General features: G+C 41.2%; 1 protein-coding gene across 2 annotated transcripts in view; it reads right to left on the minus strand.

Annotated features, from left to right (window-relative positions):
- Positions 1 to 20,981, minus strand: part of gna14.L (guanine nucleotide binding protein (G protein), alpha 14 L homeolog) — a 71,692-nt gene that overhangs the window by 18,555 nt on the left and 32,156 nt on the right. For both annotated transcript variants that reach the window (XM_041575552.1, NM_001090281.3), the window contains 1 exon segment: positions 11,463 to 11,647. In XM_041575552.1, the coding sequence (XP_041431486.1) occupies positions 11,463 to 11,609 (147 nt within the window). In that variant the 5' untranslated portion in view covers positions 11,610 to 11,647.

Consider the following 20,981-nt stretch of genomic DNA (forward strand, 5'->3'; position numbering starts at 1 on the left):
CACTGTTGAAACAGCGTACAGCAGGCATCAAATGTCACAAAAATCAATTGCAATAGTATAACATTAAGATTGCTGCATGTAAAACCTATTACTTGCGACCATCTGGCTGAATCGAAGGGAAATGCGAAGGGAGGCAATTTCTAGCATTTAAGCTGGTTCACCGGCAATATTAATGTTATCTTACTGTGTGCTAGAGGCCTTAAGAAAGGGAGGATTAAATGATCGAGGGTGAATACATTAGCCAAGGAGGAAGGAGAAGAAACTGTAAAATCATCAAAAAAAATCCCCACACCAGCCCGAGGGTACTATTCGATGAATACCATGCCATCATTTTCTTTCTTCCTCCCAGGTGTTCCCTGTGCAACTTCTTATATTTCACCTTCGCAGCCCGAGGGTACGGTTCCCTTAATTACCGCACCCCCATTTTCTTTCTTCCTCCCAGGCGTTCCCTGTGCAACTTTTTGTGAGACACCTTCACAGTACAGACATTTTGGAATTCGCTCTATATTCCTGACTGGGATACCTAGAAGACCAGAAGAAGTTGGTGGCATACTGGTGCTGGTGCCTTTTTTGAAGAAAAGTTGTGCCAGTCCAGGAATTACCAGTCCAATTGCCTTGAACCAGTCACTCAACCAATCATATGTTTGCAGCTCTACTAAACAGGTCTCGGTTAACTGCTAAGTTATTGCTGTGGGTTAGTGTACCAACTATCTACCGTACTAACTAGTGTACTCTACAATATAAGCTGAATTTTAAATTCCAATATACAGTCACACGCTCAGTTAAATAAAGCTTTGAACAGCAGTGATGGACGAATTTGTCCCATTTCAATTCACCATAAAATTCGCACATTTCCAGCAAAATTTGCGAAATATTCAAAAATGCTGACGCCCGCATTAAAGTCAATGGGGGTCCGAATAATAATTGATGAGCGCCAATTTTGACTGGAGCGACCTTTCTGACACTCAAATTTTTTTGATGCTGGTGAATTTTCACAGCAGTTTCGCAAATGTATTAGGTGGCGACGAAAAGCAGAAATTTGCCGCAAATTCGCGCCTGCTGAATTTATTCACCCATCACTATTGAACAGTTATAAAGGAACTGTGCTCTGCTACAGAGGGATGTATGAATCTACGCATGTTTCAATATTGCTGAAACACATTTTATTCTGCAAAACACCCCTAGTCCTCCTCCCTTTCCTCCGCTTGTTTCATACGATTGTCTCAGATGGTAATTAGGCTTGTTGAAATTGGCATGGATTCAGATCTCAGGGCTTTGAACAGTGAAATTTACTTGGAGGAGCAGCAGCAGCAGCGATACCATTATAAGCCATAGAGCAAGGTTTTTTATCCTCATAGAAAGTAGTAGATAATGCAGGGGAAAAGATTTTCATGCCATTTTGCATGTAGGGGGTAAAAGGTGGAAACAAGCTAACATGTTGCAGGCACCGATTGGTTTTATAAAAGCTTTCACCTTGTTGTAAAAGCAGCAAGGCAATCAAGCATTCATTCCATCTTGCCTTCCACAGGCGCTTTAAAGGCAATTTCCTGTATGAAATGATCTGGCAGGGAGAGAGAAGCTAGTGTTTACAGTAGCTGCTAGTTGTACAGGAACGAGCCTGAGGAGGCACCATCATAGTGAAGGGAAAACCCACCCTGGGAGACAAGCGGGTCTCATTTAAAAAGGCAGCAGCACTGGAGATGTCTGAAACGCTCACTGCCTACCAAAGCCCAGTATCCTAGAGCATAGTTCCTGATTCTAACTGCTGGCAAGCAGTTGCCGGACAGATCCAACTTATCACGGTTACTAAATAAGCCAAAAAGCTATTTCCTAGGGGAGTTATATGGCAACGGATCGAGTCATTTTCATTACGCTATCAACATGAGGCTGGTGAAAGATAACGGTTGATTGGTTGATACGGGTTACAGGACTAATGGAAATGTTGCGTATGTCTCTAATGAACCCTCTGCTATGTTTGTATATCAGCAGGCCAGTCACAACTTCCTGCTCTGAACAACAGGAAGTGAGGAGCTTTAAAGTCATGTGTACTTGAGACTGCAACAAAATGTGCTTGTATATTGATTCGGCTGCTCAAAACTTATTTCTGATTGGTTCTTCTGGCAATGGTACTTGTGTGCTTTACTACCTATATTCATAAATCAGCCGTAGACAAGCACCACTGCAGTAACCCACACATTTGGATTCATTCTCTAAATTGCACTCACTTGACTTGTGAGTTTTTTCTTAGTAAATAAATCTAATTAGCAATTGATTTTCAAGCCATCTGCCAGACCTCCATACACACTATGGGGTTATAAAATAAAAGGCACTACATTTGCCCAGGGGCAGTAACTCATAGCAACCAATCAGCAGGTAAAATTTACTAGTCACCTATTTAAATGCAAGCATCTTATTGGTTGCCATTGGTTACTGCTCCTGGGTAAACTTTGTGCCTTATATTACATATGGGGAGAAACGGTTGTTAAGAGTGGAACTGGTTATAAAGTCCTACACTAGATTTTTTAACATTTAACAACTCCAAGCTCATCAACCTCCTGAGCACAGGCAGCTTCTCTGATGAACTATAAAACTGCAGAAATAGTGATATTTCAATTGAATGCCGCCAGGCACTATGACAACAGCTGGATTACATACTGGAGCCCAAATGTAAATCAAGAGAGCAGTTTGAGACTATGCAGATGGTAGGCGATGTGGCCAGAGATTAATTGCTCAGTCTTCACAAACTAATAAATCTTCTTCAACTGTTTACAGAACAGCTTTTCCTCTTCTCTACAGGAGATGCCTGGACATGACATTAGGGAAGTTACTGATCTGCACACAGAGCTGGTGTTTATTCATAAATGTTCATATAGATTTGGAAGCTGAACATTGCTGATTGAAAATAATCCACTCAAGTGTCAGTTAAGCTTCACGGCTGCCCGTCATGATTACATGCTTATTTCTGCTACAGGCAAAGGTATCATACAAAAAAAAAAAATTGTTCATAAATAAAGAAAGAAAAATTAAGGACATAAAAACAAATAAACATCATAAAGTGACATCTTAAAAGGCAAGGAAAAAATACAAAATATAGATAAGCATAACATACAATTAACGCCAATATAAACATATCAATAACAGTCATGTGAACCACCACCACACAGACCTTCATCAGAAGTCTTCTATTACTAGCCGTTTTGCTCAGTTCCAAACCCCGTAATGCCATACCCCTTTCCATCAGGGATTTATAGCAGCACGACAAGATGTATTAGACTTAAAGGAAAACTATACCCCCAAAATGAACACTTAAGCAACAGATAGTTCATATCATATTAAGTGGCATATTAAAGAATCTTACCAAACTGGAATATATATTTAAGTAGATATTGCCCTTTTACATCTCTTGCCTTGAACCACCATTTCGTGGTCTCTGTGCTGTCTCAGAGATCACCTGACCAGAGATACTACAACTCTAACTGTAACAGGAAGAAGTGTGGAAGCAAAAGACACAACTCTGTCTGTTAATTGGCTCATGTGACCTAACATGTATGGTTTGTTGGTATGTTTGTGAGTACAGTGAATCCTACGTTCCCAGGGGGGGGCCCATATTTTTTAAAATGGCAATTTTCCATTTATGATTACCCAATGACACATACTGCTAGAAAAGTATATTATTATGAAAATGGTTTATTTACATGAAGCAGGATTTTACATATGAGCTGTTTTATGCAATATCTTTTTATAGAGACCTACATTGTTTGGGGGGTATAGTTTTCCTTTAAGTATTTTTTAAAAGATGGTATAATGGCACTTTCAGCCATAACTGGGCGGTCGGGAATCATACTGCCATCATCAGCTTTAAAATCCGACAACATTTACACAAATACAAACTACCAATCTGGAGAGCTACGTGATAAATGAGTTAAGGAGATTGGGGCCTAATATGGGGACAGTATGAAAATAACCAATTTCCTTATACATCCTATTTATTCTGCCTTAAAGAGTTTACACGGTCATCCTAGAGAAAGAAAAAAAATGATGGAAGTGCAAGTCAGCAAAATCGATTTTATGTAACAGATCTCCATCTATCTACCCTTATTTTCTTTATTTGCCCCTTTAATGTTAAATGCATGGTATAAAGAGCCTTTGCACAGTCAGAACCTGCTGTTCATTCACATGTTTATCACAAAAGCAAGCAGCAGCTTTCAAAAACCTGGTAAACAAATCACACAGTAGATTAAGTAAGTCAATGCTGCATAATTTTCGGTTAGCTCTCTGAATGAGCAACTTGACAGGGTAAAAAGTTTCACAGAAAGTGAAAATAAACCCCCATAGAATTATATACTTAAGTGCCAGCAGAGCTATCAGGCCTGCCAGAAGCCTAGCCAGATGTCATACCAGGTGACTAAAATCGCCATGTAAAGGTGGCCATACACGGGCCGATAAAAGCTGCCGACAGAGTCGGGAGCTTATTGGCCCGTGTATGGGGCCCCCCCGACAGGCTTCCCCGATCGCGGCCGCATCTGTTCATTGATGCGGTCCCACGATCTGACCGCCCGCTACCATTTGTTAGGATCCGATTGTTGGGCCCTAGGGCTAACGATCAGATCGCCAAATCAGCGGATCTCTCTGTGTATGGCCACCTTAAGAATGAACACAATGTGACATGTGTCAGAAGACCCCCCTAAGGTGGCCATACAAGGGCAGATAAAGCTGCTGATATCGGTCCTTTAGACCAATTTGGCAATTTATCTGCCCGTGTATGGGGACTTCCGACGGGTCTTCCTGACAGAGCCCATTGCTCCTCGTTGTTATCCAATCGTTCGGCCCTAGGGTCGAATGTTCGGATTATCCCGATATAGCCCTGCCATTGGTGGGCATATTGGTGAAAGATCTGCTCGTTTGGCGATGTCGCCAGATGAGCGGATCTCTTCATGTATGGCCATACATAGGCCGATATAAGATGCAGACAGATTAAGTCAGCAGCTTATTGAGCAGTGTATGGGCCCTCCAACGGGTTCGCCGATCGATATCTGACCGAAAGTCGGCAAGATGTTGATCAGGCAGGTTTAAAAATCTCGTCAGATGGAGGACTGAATTTGGTTTGTTGATGCAGTGCTCAATCCAACCGCCCATATTTACCTCAAGGTGGCCATATCAGGGAGAGATCTCTATATGTATAAGAAGATTTACTTTACAAGGCTTATGATAAGATGCTTCACAATGACTAGGTTATGCCAGGGGGAGTAATTTCTACAAGGACAGCAATAGCAACAACAATTTGCCTTGCCAAGTGTAATACCAAATTAGCACTGGATAATTCATACCTCACAACATTAGAAAATCAGAAAGAGGGACAAAAAGTTCTGCGTCACTACATATTGGAAATTGGCGTCGCATTGAAAAAGTATTGAGCCCCATCAAAACAATGATAAATATTCTGTGACCCATTCACACTTTGAATTTTGAATTTTTTTCAGCTTTTTGAAAGGAAGTAGATTTAAAAATATATTTGACCGCATGAACAACAAGGAAAGCAAGCTGGTAAGGTAAGAAAAATATGGTGAAATGTTTTTTTTTTTTTGCTATAGTAGAATATCTCTTTAACAAAGATTGTCTCATACCAATCCCTTGATCCCACTGAGGCCCCTGTGGCATTTAAATACCACTAAACTGATCTGTCTTTATACTGTTTGATTTAAAGCAGCTCACCTTCTTTTTGGCCACTTTAAAATGTAAACAGTGCTATATATGGCTCGAGGCCTTACAGTTACAGAACTATAACCCCAATTGTATACAAAGGATGGAAGACATGTGCATGATGCCACAAGCCTTAATCCTGACAGGCATCAAGGGAAAATATTAGAGCAATGTATGTAGCGGTAGTTTTAATCCATTTAACTGATTTTCTATTGAGTCTGCCTCGTTCATAACCGTAGGGCTGCCGCACACAGACGTTTAGCTCAAAAGCTCTAAAACTACTTCTACTACTGCCTCACAAGTTGTCAGAGAACATATCCACTGCAACAATTATATAATGTAAATGTGATGCTTTTGGAAATCAGCCTTCAAATTTAACATCAGAAGTTTGTGCTTCTGATTGTCTGCACTGGATTTATCTGGTGCAAACTTTTTAACTTACATTATATTTAAGGGAATCTCTGACAGGCTGAGGGGCATGAATGGATTTAGAGACCCTAATTGACAGTTACTCCAGCCTTTATACATTACATTTTTGGCTAACTATTGGAAACATTTTTTATTTTCAACAGCCTATCTATTCACCATTTATTTTTAGACTGAACTGTTCATTTAAAGGGAAATCAGAACACTGTTAATGTGGTACTTGTGTCACTTTGCCTCACTAGTTATCTGTGAAAGTTATTTCCCAGGATTCCAATTTATGTAATTAAGTAGCTGGGATTTAGAGGACAGTGGAAGAAAACTCTGTTCCAAATGTTTGATCCTGAGTCCTGCAATGTTTAGTTTCACTTTTATAATATGCCTCCATTCAGTCCCAGCCCATAACAAATACAGCAGAGAAAAACAACCTTTGGTTTCCCTGATGCTGCAGATTTGCATGGACTCTAGAAAAGTGCTTAGGAAAGAGGACACAAGTCAGTGGAGCATGTTTAGACTGTGGTAACGAAAAGTCCATTAGAAACTTTCAGGAGGAAAAGAATATTGTCATTCTTTATCCTTTTGTGCCAGCACATTTACGCCATGCTTTATAGAGCTTGTTCATCATTCATATCAGTCCTGCTCCAGTAGAGCTTACAGTCTGAGGACCTTAACACATTCAGACACACTATGTTCACTTTTTTCTAGTACCCATTATCCTGTCTGTTAGGTTAAGGTCACACTGGGTGATTTGGGGAGACTAATCGCCTCGTCTTTGCGGCGACCAATCTCCCCGAATGCCTTACCTCTGTCTTGCGCCGGCTAAAATGAAAAATCGCCTGCGGCATGGCACATGTGATGCTTCGTATTCCGAAGTCGCCTCGTGAGGAAACTTCGTAATACGAAGCGAGGTGTGTGCCATGCCGCAGCCAAATTTTTAATTTAGCCGGCGCAAGACAGAGGTAAGGCATTCAGGGAGATTGGTCGCCGCAGAGACGAGCCGATTAGTCGCCAGGCGACTAAATCTCCCCAAATCACCCAGTGTGGCCTTACCCTTAGAGTGTGAGAGGAAACCAAAGTTTCCACGAGAAATCCATGCAAACACCCAGCCAGAATGAAATTACTGTCTTACTGTTCCAGTTTTACCAGAATCAACAACGTTAGAGGGGTCTACACCTCCCTTCGTCAGGGAGGTATGCATTTATACAGGTACAGTATGAGACCCGTTACCCAGAAAGATCAGGACCTGGAGTTTCCAGATAACAGAATCTTTCAGTAATTTGGATCTTCATACATTGTCTACTAGAAAATCACGTAAACATTAAATAAACCCAATAGGCTGGTTTTGCTTCCAATGAGAATGAATTATATCTTAGTTTGGATCAAGTACAAGGTACTGTTTTATTATTGCAGAAAAAAAGGAAATAGTTTACGAAAATCTGTATTATTCGGATAAAATGGTGTCTATGGGAGATAATAATAAACTTTTTTGTGCGCTTTTCTCCTGTGGGACTCAAAGCACTTTAAACAATACGGATCAAGAGGATGTTTCTTAAAGAGAAGTTGCCTCTCAGACTATTATTGGCAAACAGTTCCATACTGTGGGTGCTGTATGGCAGGAAGCACGAGATCCATATGATTTATTGCTACTCAGGGCACCTGAAACTGAAGAACGATGGTTTCGGCCAGATACATAAGGAATCAGAAGCTCTTCCAGATAAACGGGCTTTGATTATTTAGGGATTTAAAGGGAAGAAGGCTACTTTTGAAGACAATTCTGCATTTAAATGGAAGCCAGTGTAGGGAGTGAACTGGTGTTTTGTGGCATTGGTGGTATTGATGGGTAAGTAATCTGACCTTCCCACAATGCAAACCTTTCTGCATAATGGGTTTCTGCATAACAGATCCCATACCTGTAATCCCTTACCTGTCAACATTAGCTGGCACTGGAAAAACTTTGTATCTGTTGCAGGAACTATTATAGTTTCTAAAATATTATGAATTCGCCATGGGGACTGCCAATTAAGCTGCAGTAGGGGTGCAGAATCCACATCTCCAAACAGGAGCTACTTAGAATACACAAGAAGTTATGTAATCAAAGTCACAAAGTTTGCACCAGGTTTCGTAGCCCATAGCAGCCAATACTATGTGCCATACTCAGCCTGCCCTATGCTCTGTGTGTGCCATACACTGCCTGCCCTATGCTCCCTGTGTGTGTCATACTCTGCCTGCTTTGTGCTCCCTGTGTGTCATACTCTACCTGCCCTATGCTCCCTGTGTCTGTCTTACTCTCTGCCCTATGCTCCCTGTGTGAGCCACTCTGTCTGCCATATGCTCCCTGTGTGTGTCATACTCTGCATGTCCTACGCTACCTGTGTGTGCCATAATCTTTCTTCCCTATGCTCCCTGTGTGTGCCATACTCTGCCTGCCCTATGTTACCTGTAGGATGTGAGCCTGGTAGGGTTTGTTCTGGAGGTTTTTAGCATTTGTTGTTATGGGCCCCAAAAGATGTTTACTCATGTGCTGGGGGTGCTGTGCTATCCAAAGGAGATGAGGTGGCATATGGACTTAAGGGTATGTTTTAAAATGACTTACATTTTTCACATATGAGTAATGAGTGATATCCTTGCAGTGAGCACCAGCCATTTGGTTTTTGGGTGTGCTACCAACACTGGTTTTCTGAAAAGTTCTGGCCCTTGTTACCGCAGAAGTTGGAAAGCACTGAGGTAGACATTGAGTTGAAAAAGTGATAGTAGAAGTAGGACAGTGCAATGTTAATTGTTACTGAAATCAACAACACAGACAACTGTGTACAACTGCGACAACTGTGTACAACAGTAGGAGGTCTACAAACTGGACAGCACTGATCTAGAGAGTATACAAAAGACAAGTATCAGTCAAGAATCAGCGATGAGAGTGTTGGGCCAACCCGCGCAGGCGCCCTAGGCAGCCTGGCCGAACATAACTCCCACAGGTGTGCATGCGCGAAAAAAAATCAAATGTGCGCATGTGTGAAAAAACCAAATGCCCGCATGCTCAAAAGAAAGAACGAGAGAAAATAAGATGCAAAGGAACAGCATGCATGTGCTTAAAGGAACACACACGCCGGTACATCTGCGAGTGGGGACTGGACTAGGGGGTAGGAGAAGCAGAGAAGACGCGTGCCTGGCGCCCCCCTAGCTTTGCGCCTTAGGCAAGTACCTACTCTGCCTACCCCTAGTTCCGGCCCTGGATGAGAGCCTCCCACGTGGCTCTGGACCTTAGAAGGAGAAGTATCCATATCTGCAACTCTGCCTGCCATAATAAGAGTCCACTTGCAATTATCAACATGTGCAGTAACTAAGCACAGCACAGAATGAGCCGGAGAGGAGAGATGACAGGTGGTGACTGTCACAAGATTATTCACAAGAGCTGCCTGTTACCTCTCTACTAAGCAAACACAAAGCAGAACTGAAATCAGAATTATGCTGTCATGCAAGAGCACAGTAGATACACTAGAGATATTACCAGTGTCGGACTGGGACACCAGGGGCCCACCCAAAAACCTTTGACTAGGGGCCCACCAAAAAATCTTAGACCAGGGGCCCACATTCAGTACTATTATTCTTCCTCTCATCACTCAACCTCTATTCCTCTAGTCTATTTTCTTTACATACTATAATCTATTATTCCATTATTATTTAGCCTCTTTGTTCTCATAGAAATAGGGAATGGCCATGAAATAGGCAAATGTTTAGCAGCATGAGGGCCCACCGGAACTTTTCCTGCTATCCCAGTGGGCCAGTCCGACACTGAATATTACTCACTGGCAAAATCACTGTTTATAGTGACCGACCTGGGAAACAACAACAACCACATTCTTGGGAAGATATTTGAATGTAAATCCTGCTGCAGCCAGGTAGTATTTGGCCAAATTATTATGGTCACAGAGTAATAGCAATGTCAGTTATGGCAAGGGAAAGAAACATTATCCTCTATATTACAGTCATCACAGGAAGACAGAGTCCTTTTTGGGATAGAGCTTACAATCTAATTTAGACATTTAATGCCCAGGGACAGAAGCACGACAACTATACACCATTTGAAGTCCTTAAGGGGCGTGATTGGTCCACCTTTTTAGTATGTTATAAAATGGCTAATTCTAAGCAACTTTTCAATTGGTCTTCTTTTTTTCTTCCTTTTTTTGTACTGATTTCCTCTCTTCTTCTGACTCTTTCCAGCCTATAAATGGGGGTGGTCACCAACCCCATCTAAAAACAAAAGCTCTGTAAGGCTACACATTTATAGTTATTGCTATTTTTAATTATTCATCTTTCTATTCAGGCCCTCTCTCCTATTCATATTCCAGTCTCTCATTCAAATGACTGCATGGTTGCTAGGGTTATTTGGACACTGGCAACCATATTGCTAATATTGCAAACTGGAGAGCTGCTGAATAAAAAGCTAAATAACTTAAAAAACACAACTAATAACAAATAAAAACCAATTGCTAATTGTCTCTCTACATCATACTGAAAGTTAATTTAAAGGTGAACAACCCGTTTTCAAGCAAAAGCAGAGAAAATCCCCAGAGAAAAATGAAATAATGATGGTGCCTCCTCATTTGGTGAAAACAATGACAGTTCTTCTTTAATGCATACAGGTATCTGTTATCCGGAAACCTATTATCCAGAAAGTTCCAAATTAAAGAAAGACCATTTCTCAAAGACTACAATTTTTTTTCCTTTTCTCTGTAATAAAAATACAGTACCTTGGTACTTGCAAAAAGCAAAAACAGTCTATGGGTTTATTTAATGTTTACGTGATTTTCTAGTAAGGTTAAAGTGTGAAAAATCCAAATTAGGGAAAAATCAAGGTCCCAAGTTTTCTGGATAACAGATCACATACCTGTACTAGCATTCACAAGCATGCTGTATTGGTGAGTCGTGTGTCATATTAGAAATATGGGAGAAGCCTTTAACTGGCTATTTATACCTGGAAAAGCATATAATAGTCATTGAACATTAACCTTTTTTTCCACAACCCCACAACTCTGAGTGCCTTTAATTTAGTAAAAATGTATCCCCAAGAAAACATCCCATGCATTGCAGCTAGTAAGAACATTATTACATGATACTGCAATGACCACATCACTTTAATACTTGGCTCAGGCAAGACACTCCATGATATGGGAACCCTGTGGCTTTTGGTATATATCACAGTGTCAAACCACCATTACTCACCCCTTTCCCTGGGCATGCAGCCCTGCCTACTCAAAAAAGCTTTTATACCACCGGCTGACTTTGTTATATCACTGAGCACCGGTTAAGATTTCCCTACAGTGAGAAAAATATAATCTTACCATGTTCTGTTCAGAAGTGTACTGTATCCGTAGTGTATCCATAGCCCTGATCATGGACTGCATTGAAGTAAATATGTTTTGGTACACAAGTTTTGTAAACCCTTTCCTATCTTCATCTGTGTAGCCGGATCCATGAATGATTCTCATCTGCTTTATAAAGGTGCTTTTCCCACTCTCTCCGGTACCTGGAAGAAAAAAAGAACTATGATCAGCTGAGTCCCTACATTCCATTCATTTTACATAGAATAATTCTTAATCCTTGTCATTTTTCTGTTTCTAATACATCATTCTGTAGACTTTTATGCAAGACAAAGTAACAGAGAAAATACAAGAAACATACTATATATAATTAAGTACCCAGGACCTTGGAAAAAGAAGGTCAGGTTAGAACATTTCAGTTTCGGCTTAAACAAAGCATTATATCTGCACAATTGTATCATACTAAGCATTGTAGGATTGTGCCAGGAAATGACTTTCTATTGACTGATATCTTAACATGAATGGTCAGTTGACTTCTTCTTACTAATTGTCTCCATGTGTTTGGCTATCACCTGTTAGTATTTGGGATACCATTTACATTTCTGGGAATGGGTCCTGCAATAGCAGGGAAATCAATGACAGGGAGGACAAATGTATTTGCAGTAACATCACAGCTGCATTTTGTAAATTAAAACAAACTAGTTACCGAAAGCCCTGAATAAAAAAAACTCTGCCTAGTATGTGGCAATGGACAGAATTTATATCCCCAGGAAAATCAATTTGTAGGCATCCAAAGTAGCAGCTACTAGTTTCAATGCAAGACCTCAGCCTCAGAGTTTAGTGACTCTTTAGTTGAAAAACTGAATTTATTTCGTTTAATTTAATTCGTACATATATTCTTGTACACTGTGAGACAACTAAAAATACACATTCATATCCCAGGTATTATGTGCCCATACAAGACAAAACCGATAATGCTACTCATATATACTTTATACTGTAAAGGCCTTTTAAACATCACCAGGCTGATGGGAGGGGAGGGAGAGCGGTTGATGGGAGGGGAGAGTGGCTGATGGGAGGAGAGGGAGAGTGGCTGATGCGAGGGGAGGGAGAGTGGCTGATGCGAGGGGAGGGAGAGTGGCTGATGCGAGGGGAGGGAGAGTGGCTGATGCGAGGGGAGGGAGAGTGGCTGATGCGAGGGGAGGGAGAGTGGCTGATGCGAGGGGAGTGAGGTTGCTGATTGGAAGTGAGGGAAGGGAGAGCTGTTGATGGGAGGGGATGAAGGGAAGGGTGGCTAATGGGAGGGGAGAGTGGCTGATGCGAGGAGAGGGATGGTAAAGTGGTTGATGGGAGGGGAGGGGGAGTGGCTGATGGGAGGGAGAGTGGCTGATGGGAGGGATGGGAGGGAGCCGAGGGAAGGGAGATCGGCTGATGGGAGGAGGGAGGGGAGAGTGGCTGATGGGAGAGGACGGAGGGGAGAGTAGCTGATGGTAAGAAAGCGAGAGGAGAGTAGCTGATGGTAGGGGGAGGGAAGTAAGAGTGGCTGATGGTAGGGGGGGGGGAAGTAAGAGTGGCTGATGGGAGGTGAGGGAGGGGAGAGCTGCTGATTGGAAGGGAGGGAGGGGAGAGCGGCTGATGGGAGGGGAGACTGACAGAGAGAGGTCACAGAGGGTAGGGTGGAGAGTGTGATAAAGAGCAACAAATTGGGGCTAGAGATAGGCAGAAGATGCTTTGACAGGTACGTGCCTGGCCTGCCTGTTGTTGCGCCATAGGCAGGTTCCTCTACTACAGTGATCCCCAACCAGTAGCTCGCGAGCAACATGTTGCTCACCAACCCCTTGGATGTTGCTCCCAGTGGCCTCAAAGCAGGTGCTTATATTTGAATTCCGGAATTGGAGGCAAGTTTTGGTTGTATAAAAACCATGTGTACTGCCAAACAGAGTCTCCTGTAGGTTGCCAGTCCATATAGAGGCTACCAAACAGCCAATCACAGCCCTTTTTTGGCACTCCCATGAACTTTTTCGTGCTTGTGTTGCTCTCCAAGTCTTTTTACATTTAAATGTGGCTCACGAGTAAAAAAGGTTGGGGACCCCTGCTCTACTACATAGCCCTAGTTCTGGCCCTGCTTGTGACAACTACCATCATAAATGACATACTATCTGATGAAGACAAGATATAGTAACTGAAGACTAGACCTAAACTGATGCCAATAGCTGAAAAATCTATTGTAACATTAATTGATATTAAAGTTTAGCTTGCTCCTTTTCAGAACCGTGTAATGATACATGCAACCAATCAGCATTTAGATTTACAGTTAGAAAACAAAAGCAAATCTGATTGGTTGCTATGAGCAACATCACTGGAAATGTTTCACTCCACTTTTTACACAGCATGATAAATAGACCCCTAAAGTCTCTTTTCCAAAGTCCTAGGATAACAGTACAGGTATTCCCTGTAGCAAATATGCTTCCAAATTGTGACCAAAGTTTTTTCGTGTGCATAGGCTGGTTTACAAGCAGCTGTAAAAGTAGTATGGAAAGGCCCAGAAGGAAGCGCTTATTTTATATTGTTCTCGTATTGGCTTGATAAAAAAAACAGGGTATAAACAGCAACTGTAATAACCTAATAGTAACCATTTGATTCTTAGCCATAATCACCTTTTAATTTAATTATTGATTTTTTTTTAATTGGAATATTTGGAAATATTGGCTTACATTGTGTGGCATATACAGGATATTGTAAATATATGGGCTATTTTGTTTGCCGAGTTAAGAGTTTACAGCAGCCTTACAATTGGTAGCCATGAGCCTGATTTTGTTTGGATGTGAAAGCACATTACTTCAAAATAGATCTTCTTGCTAACAGGCCTTTCGAAAATATTCATTAATAAACACCTACAATAGACAGATACGAAGCTTTTGTGGCACTTTAATATGGTACCCTTATGTTGACCCAGGAGACGTGAGAAATGACTTCCTTATGTGAGATTTAGGAGGAACACAACGCCCTCTACACATGTGCTTTCTGGCAGCTTCCTGGTCACTACTAGCCATCACCCTCCGGCTCTAGAGTCAATCTGCCATCTGTAACCTTATGTGCCTGCTAAGCCACCATTATGTCACCCATAGAGAAGAATAGAGCCATTGTCCTATAGCTCAACCATAATCACTTGTTTGGAAGTACCCTAAGTCTTTTGGACAAGAAACAAAAAAGCAACTGCAAGCACAGTCTGTTGCAGGTTATTTCCAAAGAGGAAAAATCATTTTTTTCAAAGCCAGAGGCAGACATCCTATGTCCGGTTTCCGTTCAGCTTTATCGTTATGTAATTTGTCACATTCTGTTGCCTTCTGCTAGTTCAGCAATAACCCAAACACTCCTCATTCCACTCTCGCATTATATGTATGAGCATGAAGAAATCGTCAACAAAGCATATGTATGGATATGCATTATGGTTGAGAACCAGTGAAACTTGGTATCCGATTTGAATAAGACTCTAGTGGTGGACAAAGAACCAAGTGCTGAAATTAAAGTTAAACAGATCAGATCACTGGGTTACAAGGTTGGAAACCATACTTGAAACTGAAAAAAGTCCTACATTATACAACACTTTTAGGATATCTTATATACATTTTAGTATCCCATTCCCTTATGGATATAAAAACACAACACAAGGCAAAGTCCTTGGACAAATCGTACATTTAAACGTTCGTTTCAAGATAAGCTTGGTCTAACATTAACAAAAAGATCTTTTGAAAATCGTTACATCTATGGCCAGCTTGAAGGTCGCCATACACGTAGAGATCCGCTTGTTTGTATTTGCGGGCTTGATCCAACGGGATTTTTAGTCCCATCCGATCGAGATCTGGCTGACTTTCAGCCAGATAACGATTGGGGAAGCCCTTTGGAGAGCCCCATACACGGGCCAATAAGCTGCCGACTCGGTCTGTCGGCAGCATTTATCGGCCCGTGTATGGCCACCTTAAGGCTGTAGTGCAGGAAAAGTCAATTTGTAAATCTTCAAGTGCATCTGTGAGATAAGAGATTGTCAGTGTCCAAGTCAATGTCAGACCTCACTTTCTCAGAAATACAATTCTTACAAGATTCCTAAGCAGCTTGAGAATGATTTCCCTGTGCACGATTGCTACCTTTTTTTTTACATCACTGATATTATATAAGGTTTTTAGAAGGGAATACATATTGTTTATTGCTATAAAAAGGAAGAGTGGACTATATATGGCTTTTTAATTCACACACATAGGTGTTTACTAGTGTTTACTAATGTCTGGGGCCTGAGGAGGCAAAATGAAAGGGCAAGTAAAGGCTAAAGGTGGCCATACACGATAAGATCCGCTCATTTGGCAAGGCCGTCAAACGAGTGGATCTTGACCTGATATGCCCACTATTGGCTGGGCGATATCGGATAAGGCTGAATGATCGGATTACGATACTACGAATGGGCTCAGATGAGTCGCAGGACCGCATCAACTAGCCGATGCGTACAAAAAAAATCAAACTTGACCGATCGATATCTGGGCGATTTTTGGCCTGATATTGATCAGTTGGACCTGTCGGGAGCAGATAAGCTGCCAAATCGGTCTAAAGGACCCATATTGGCAGCTTTAATCTACCCGTGTATGGCCACCTTAAAGTGAAGCAGGCTCTATGCTGCCTGCATACAACCCGTGAATTTAGTCAATTTGTTTCTAAATCACAAGTAGCTCAGCTGCAGCTCTTTTAGCTACTTGCTAATGTGAAGTTCCATTCCCTTTCTCTTTTCAGAGATCTCCTTTCTTTGACTCTGAAGATGGTCAAAGAGGTGCCCAACTAGGCGTGCTCACTGCATCTGCTCCAATGGAAATCAATCAGGCATGCGCACTAGGCACCTCTTTGACCGTGAGAGACAAGAACGGGGAGAATGGTATGATATTCTAGGCACTATTTAGAGTAATTTTAGAGATTTAGAGAAAAACATACTTTTCCATTAAGGCAGGTGCAATCTCTTGTAATGCATACATGTCAACGCCTCCTACTTTTTATGGAAGTAAACATGATTTACCCCTCTGTCACCCACACTAGCTGTCAGGATTTTCACCCTAATCCTCCATACCAGCTGCTACTGAAAAGCATTGAAAGAACTACACAGGCAGTTTTCTTTTTCCCTAATGTGCATCATTATTGCTGAAGGATATATAGAAGGGTTGAACTTGATGGACTTGCACTTAAACAGTTGTCTTTAGCTATTTTACAATGCATTTGTCCAGTATTAAAAACATTTTAAACCGACATCAGCAAAACCATCGAAAACATCCTCAGCACCATGAAACTTGATGAACAGGTTTCTAGAGACTAACTGCAAAGCAGTTCCCACGCATTGCAGCAAGGTACAAACCCTGGACAGACAATGGCATTACATACTGTAGGAGTCAAGCAATGAGCTCTTTTCACTAGCATGCTCTTCAAACGTCACTCTTTGTGAAACAAAGTCACTAGATGTTCTACTCTCTATTCAGATCAGTTTGGAAAACACAATCAGAGATTTACAAGAAAAAACAGGTGCTACGCTGTCTTATAGGCATTCAACCAGCCTGACTTGACCCACAAGAAACTAAATTCTTGTGAAATTGTATAAATTGTGTATATCATGAATTTATATTCATGGTATATTTCATAATTTTTGACAGTCTGCAAAAGAAAAACTAAAAAAATTTATATTTTTAAGTTTTTCATTTGCAGATGGTCAAAAATGCTACGCAAGGAAAAACATAGCCATGCAGTGGATGGTTCCCCAACCCCCAACGATCCAGACCTGGAAACAGTTGGTTCACAACACTATCCCCCATAATTAAACTGACATATGAAGCCAGAGGGACGAAGTCCAAATATGAAAAAATCTGCACACCATGGTGTGAGGCGGACCTAAACTAAAATTCACTCTAATTTTGTAGATTACTTCTTACTGTATTGGAATATTGTTTATATGCTACTGATGTATCACTCACTGCCGATTCCACCTATTATAGACCCTGAACTGTAATGGTCTTGGCTGAATGTTTGTTTTTATAATCAATAAAAAAATGTTACCTTATATTGTGAGTCATTGCAAAATCAGATGCAAATCATATATTTTATCACTAATCTAATTAGCAAAGAATCCGAGGACACGGTTATCTGGTCAGACCCAGATTTGGGGGAAGACCACCAAAAATATAATCAATTAAAAATTCTGTCCCGTTTCTGAAATAATCAAGTTACTCTTCACTCTCTTTGTCTCAACATCTGTTATTCTTCATTCTGTCTTCATGCATGAATTGGGAGTCTTATTCTGAATGACAGTTAAATCCAATATATCTATGTAACGGCAACTCACCTCCCTGGTGGTCTAGCGGCGTGGCGGGGACGCCCACCATGCCGTTGTTTCCCCTCAGGTGCTGGTTCCTTAGGGCGCGTGCGGCGCGCCTCTGCGAAATTTAAAGGTGCAGCCACACTGGCGTGATGACACCAGAGCGCAATGGGGTGAAAATTGAATTGAATAATTTGAAAATAGTATGAAAGGCTCATTAGGGCTACAGGTCTTTGCCCGTTATAGGATTAGTTCCTGGAGCTTCTGAGCTTTTTTTCTGTGTATCTGATCCTGATTCTGATTTCCTCTTGGGACCCTGCCTGGCTGTTTGACGATTCTGACCTCTGTATTCTGAACCCTGCCGGATATCTGACTTTGCTTCTTCTATATCCCCTCTGATTGATCTCCTGGTTTGACCCTTGCCTGCCTGACTCCGTTTGCACTCTGCCTGCCCCGACCCGGCCTGTTCTGACTACGCTTTTGCCTAAGCCTTGTACCGCGACCTTCTGCCCAAAGACTTTGCATTTACAGTTGTGCCCCTGTGCTCGTTCAGAACCCCTCGCTTTGCACCTCTCTTAATAAGACCTGGCAGCATCCGATTAGCCGAGGGCTCCTCCTGAGGTGAAAGGCAGCTGTCAAAGGCAGAAGCAAGAGCCGCGAACAGGGTGCTTAGCTTTGGTTCTGAATTAGGGTGCCAACCGTGACAATCTTTTAGTGAGTCTACTTTTGCCTAGAAGTATGAGTTCACATTTTTAAAATCAACAGAAATATTGTTTCCCTAAATGCAGGGTTTGTGCCAAATTCACTTCTTATTTTGTTAGATTTTGCTTGTGTTGGAGTTAGTTATTTGAGTGAGCTCTAATACATCTGCTAGGAAAAGGACCCCTGTCCCCTATAATATATATTGGATCTAACTGTCAATGAAAATCAGACACCCAACTCCTGCATGAAGAGAGAATGAAGAGAAACTGATGCTAAGGGAGGGATCGTGAAGATGAACTTGATTATTTCCCCATCTGATTTTTTTTATTGAATGTATTTAGAAAGTTTATTTCAGAATGATGAAGCTAAAACAAAGAGTTGCTATCCACAGTGAGCAGCACAGATGCATTATGCCTTGATACCAATAAAATGAAGCAATATTTTCTTTGGGCTTTATTTGCCATATATGGTCTAGAAAAAAGCCCTTTAGAATGAAGTGCAATACAAACACATTTCATTATCCCCGAAATATGGTACATGCTGTTTTTCTCTCATTAACTAAAAGGTTAATTAGTGATTCAGAATGTTAGAATGTTATAGAAGTCATGCTGGATTTTGTATGACAGAGATAAAGGTTGCATTCGTTGACAAACCCAAATTAGCCTCAAGAGTAAGTCAAGAAACAATGTTTCACAAGGCCCATATCCCTCGCTCTCAGGCCTGTAGTCAAGGGTAACAAAAAGCTCATTCTTGCTCAAATGCATGTAATAATTGCTTCACAGATAATAAAATTCCATCTCTTCGCTAACTGATTGTTACCCATGTTCCTTGCCATGTATTTTAAAATCATAGTTACAAAGACTTTTAGCAACCAGGCAGTAGTATGATTAAGATACTGGAAGATAAGTAGGACAGGCTTTAACAGAAATAAAAAGTAACAACAATGTAGCCCCACAGAGCAAAAGTTTTTTTGCTGCCAAGATCAGTGAACTTCTGGCCCGGACTGGCACTCTGGGGCTCATGGGCATAACTACAGAAGAAGCAGACTCTGCAGATGCAGGGGGCCCAAGAGATATAGGGGCCCGAAGAGACCCTAATTCATATAAAATTTCAATAAATATTGGTAAAACAGATCAACCTATAGACATTTTGGGGGCCTGAAAAATAATTTGCTATGGGGCACAGTTATTTCTAGTTATGCCACTGTTGGGGCTGCTGGAAGGTGCCATAGACCTTCAATATTTAATGGGTTGGTTTGGGACTTTGTGTACTTGAGATGCCAGGGCCTGTTTCCAATACCAGTCCAGTCCTGGAGAACCCCATTTGAAATCTGAAAAGATGCAGAAAAAGGAGGATAATAATTGAAAAACTATAGAAAAAAGTGAAAACAAACTGAAATGTTTGTATCCCAAAAACTAGATCTACAATACCTATGTTACATGGGTATATGATAAATTAAATGTGGGGAGTTCTGATTTTACCAATGTGTAATCTACTTTTACAGCAATATACGTCTACACCTGCATTGTTAGGACGCTGCCACAGAAAATGACTGACTGAGAGAAAGCACAGTAAGTATTCTTAAAACTATTAAAAGAAAGTCTTCATGTGAAATACTGGTGATTGAAAAGCTACAGTGATTTGACTATAACAGCCACCACGGGTTGGCCTGCAGCACCTACCAATCCATGAAGCCTTGCTGCAGATATGACAGAACCCTTTCCATCACTTTCCATCAATGGCATATGGCATGTTTTAGGTTTGCATCCATTCCCACTTTTGCCTTTGATACTAGTATCGAAGACTTTGTAAAGAGAATGGTTTTCTGCATTCCATCCTTTTCTGCTTTACAGTGTTTTGGTCACGTATTCCAAAACTGCTACAGCATGTTTATTTAACCTCTAATTTCATTCATTCCTACATCATTTTTGTTTGTACTTGTCTGATTCTAAAGAAAACATTCAAGCAGACCAAAACTTCACATTTCTCTTGTGTTTCTTTTTGTCCTTCTAGCTTCATGAAACCATGTCTTTCATCCAGTCCTCAACAGAAGGTGGCACAACTATCTTCCAGCATCTCAGGATTAGTGTAGTAAGAAGCATGAGTCCCCTTTAATCCTTTTAGTGTCCTTCTGTAGCCCTGAAAGCAACATTATTGTGGCACCTTTTGGGACTCCAGTCCATGCATCATGGTTGGAATGCGTTAAACGATGTTCCTGAAGCTTTCAATTACTTCCATCATATTCTAATTTAACCCAATTATTTATAATCTGTTTTAAGCTTTACTTTAGGTCAGGTATTCCTAGCCTTCCTTTATGCTTGGATCTTGTGACTATTAACCATACAATTCTGCTCATTTTGTTCCCTTCATAACTTCATGAATAATCTGTATTTCATTGAAACATGGTACTCTACATGGCAAGCTTTGCAGGTGATAAAAGGCAAACCAAGAGCATTTAGGAGTTTAGGTCTCCATTTTTGGCATTTGTTTGGCATGAT

Source organism: Xenopus laevis, chromosome 1L (assembly GCF_017654675.1).
Source record: "Xenopus laevis strain J_2021 chromosome 1L, Xenopus_laevis_v10.1, whole genome shotgun sequence".
NCBI lineage: Eukaryota > Metazoa > Chordata > Amphibia > Anura > Pipidae > Xenopus > Xenopus laevis.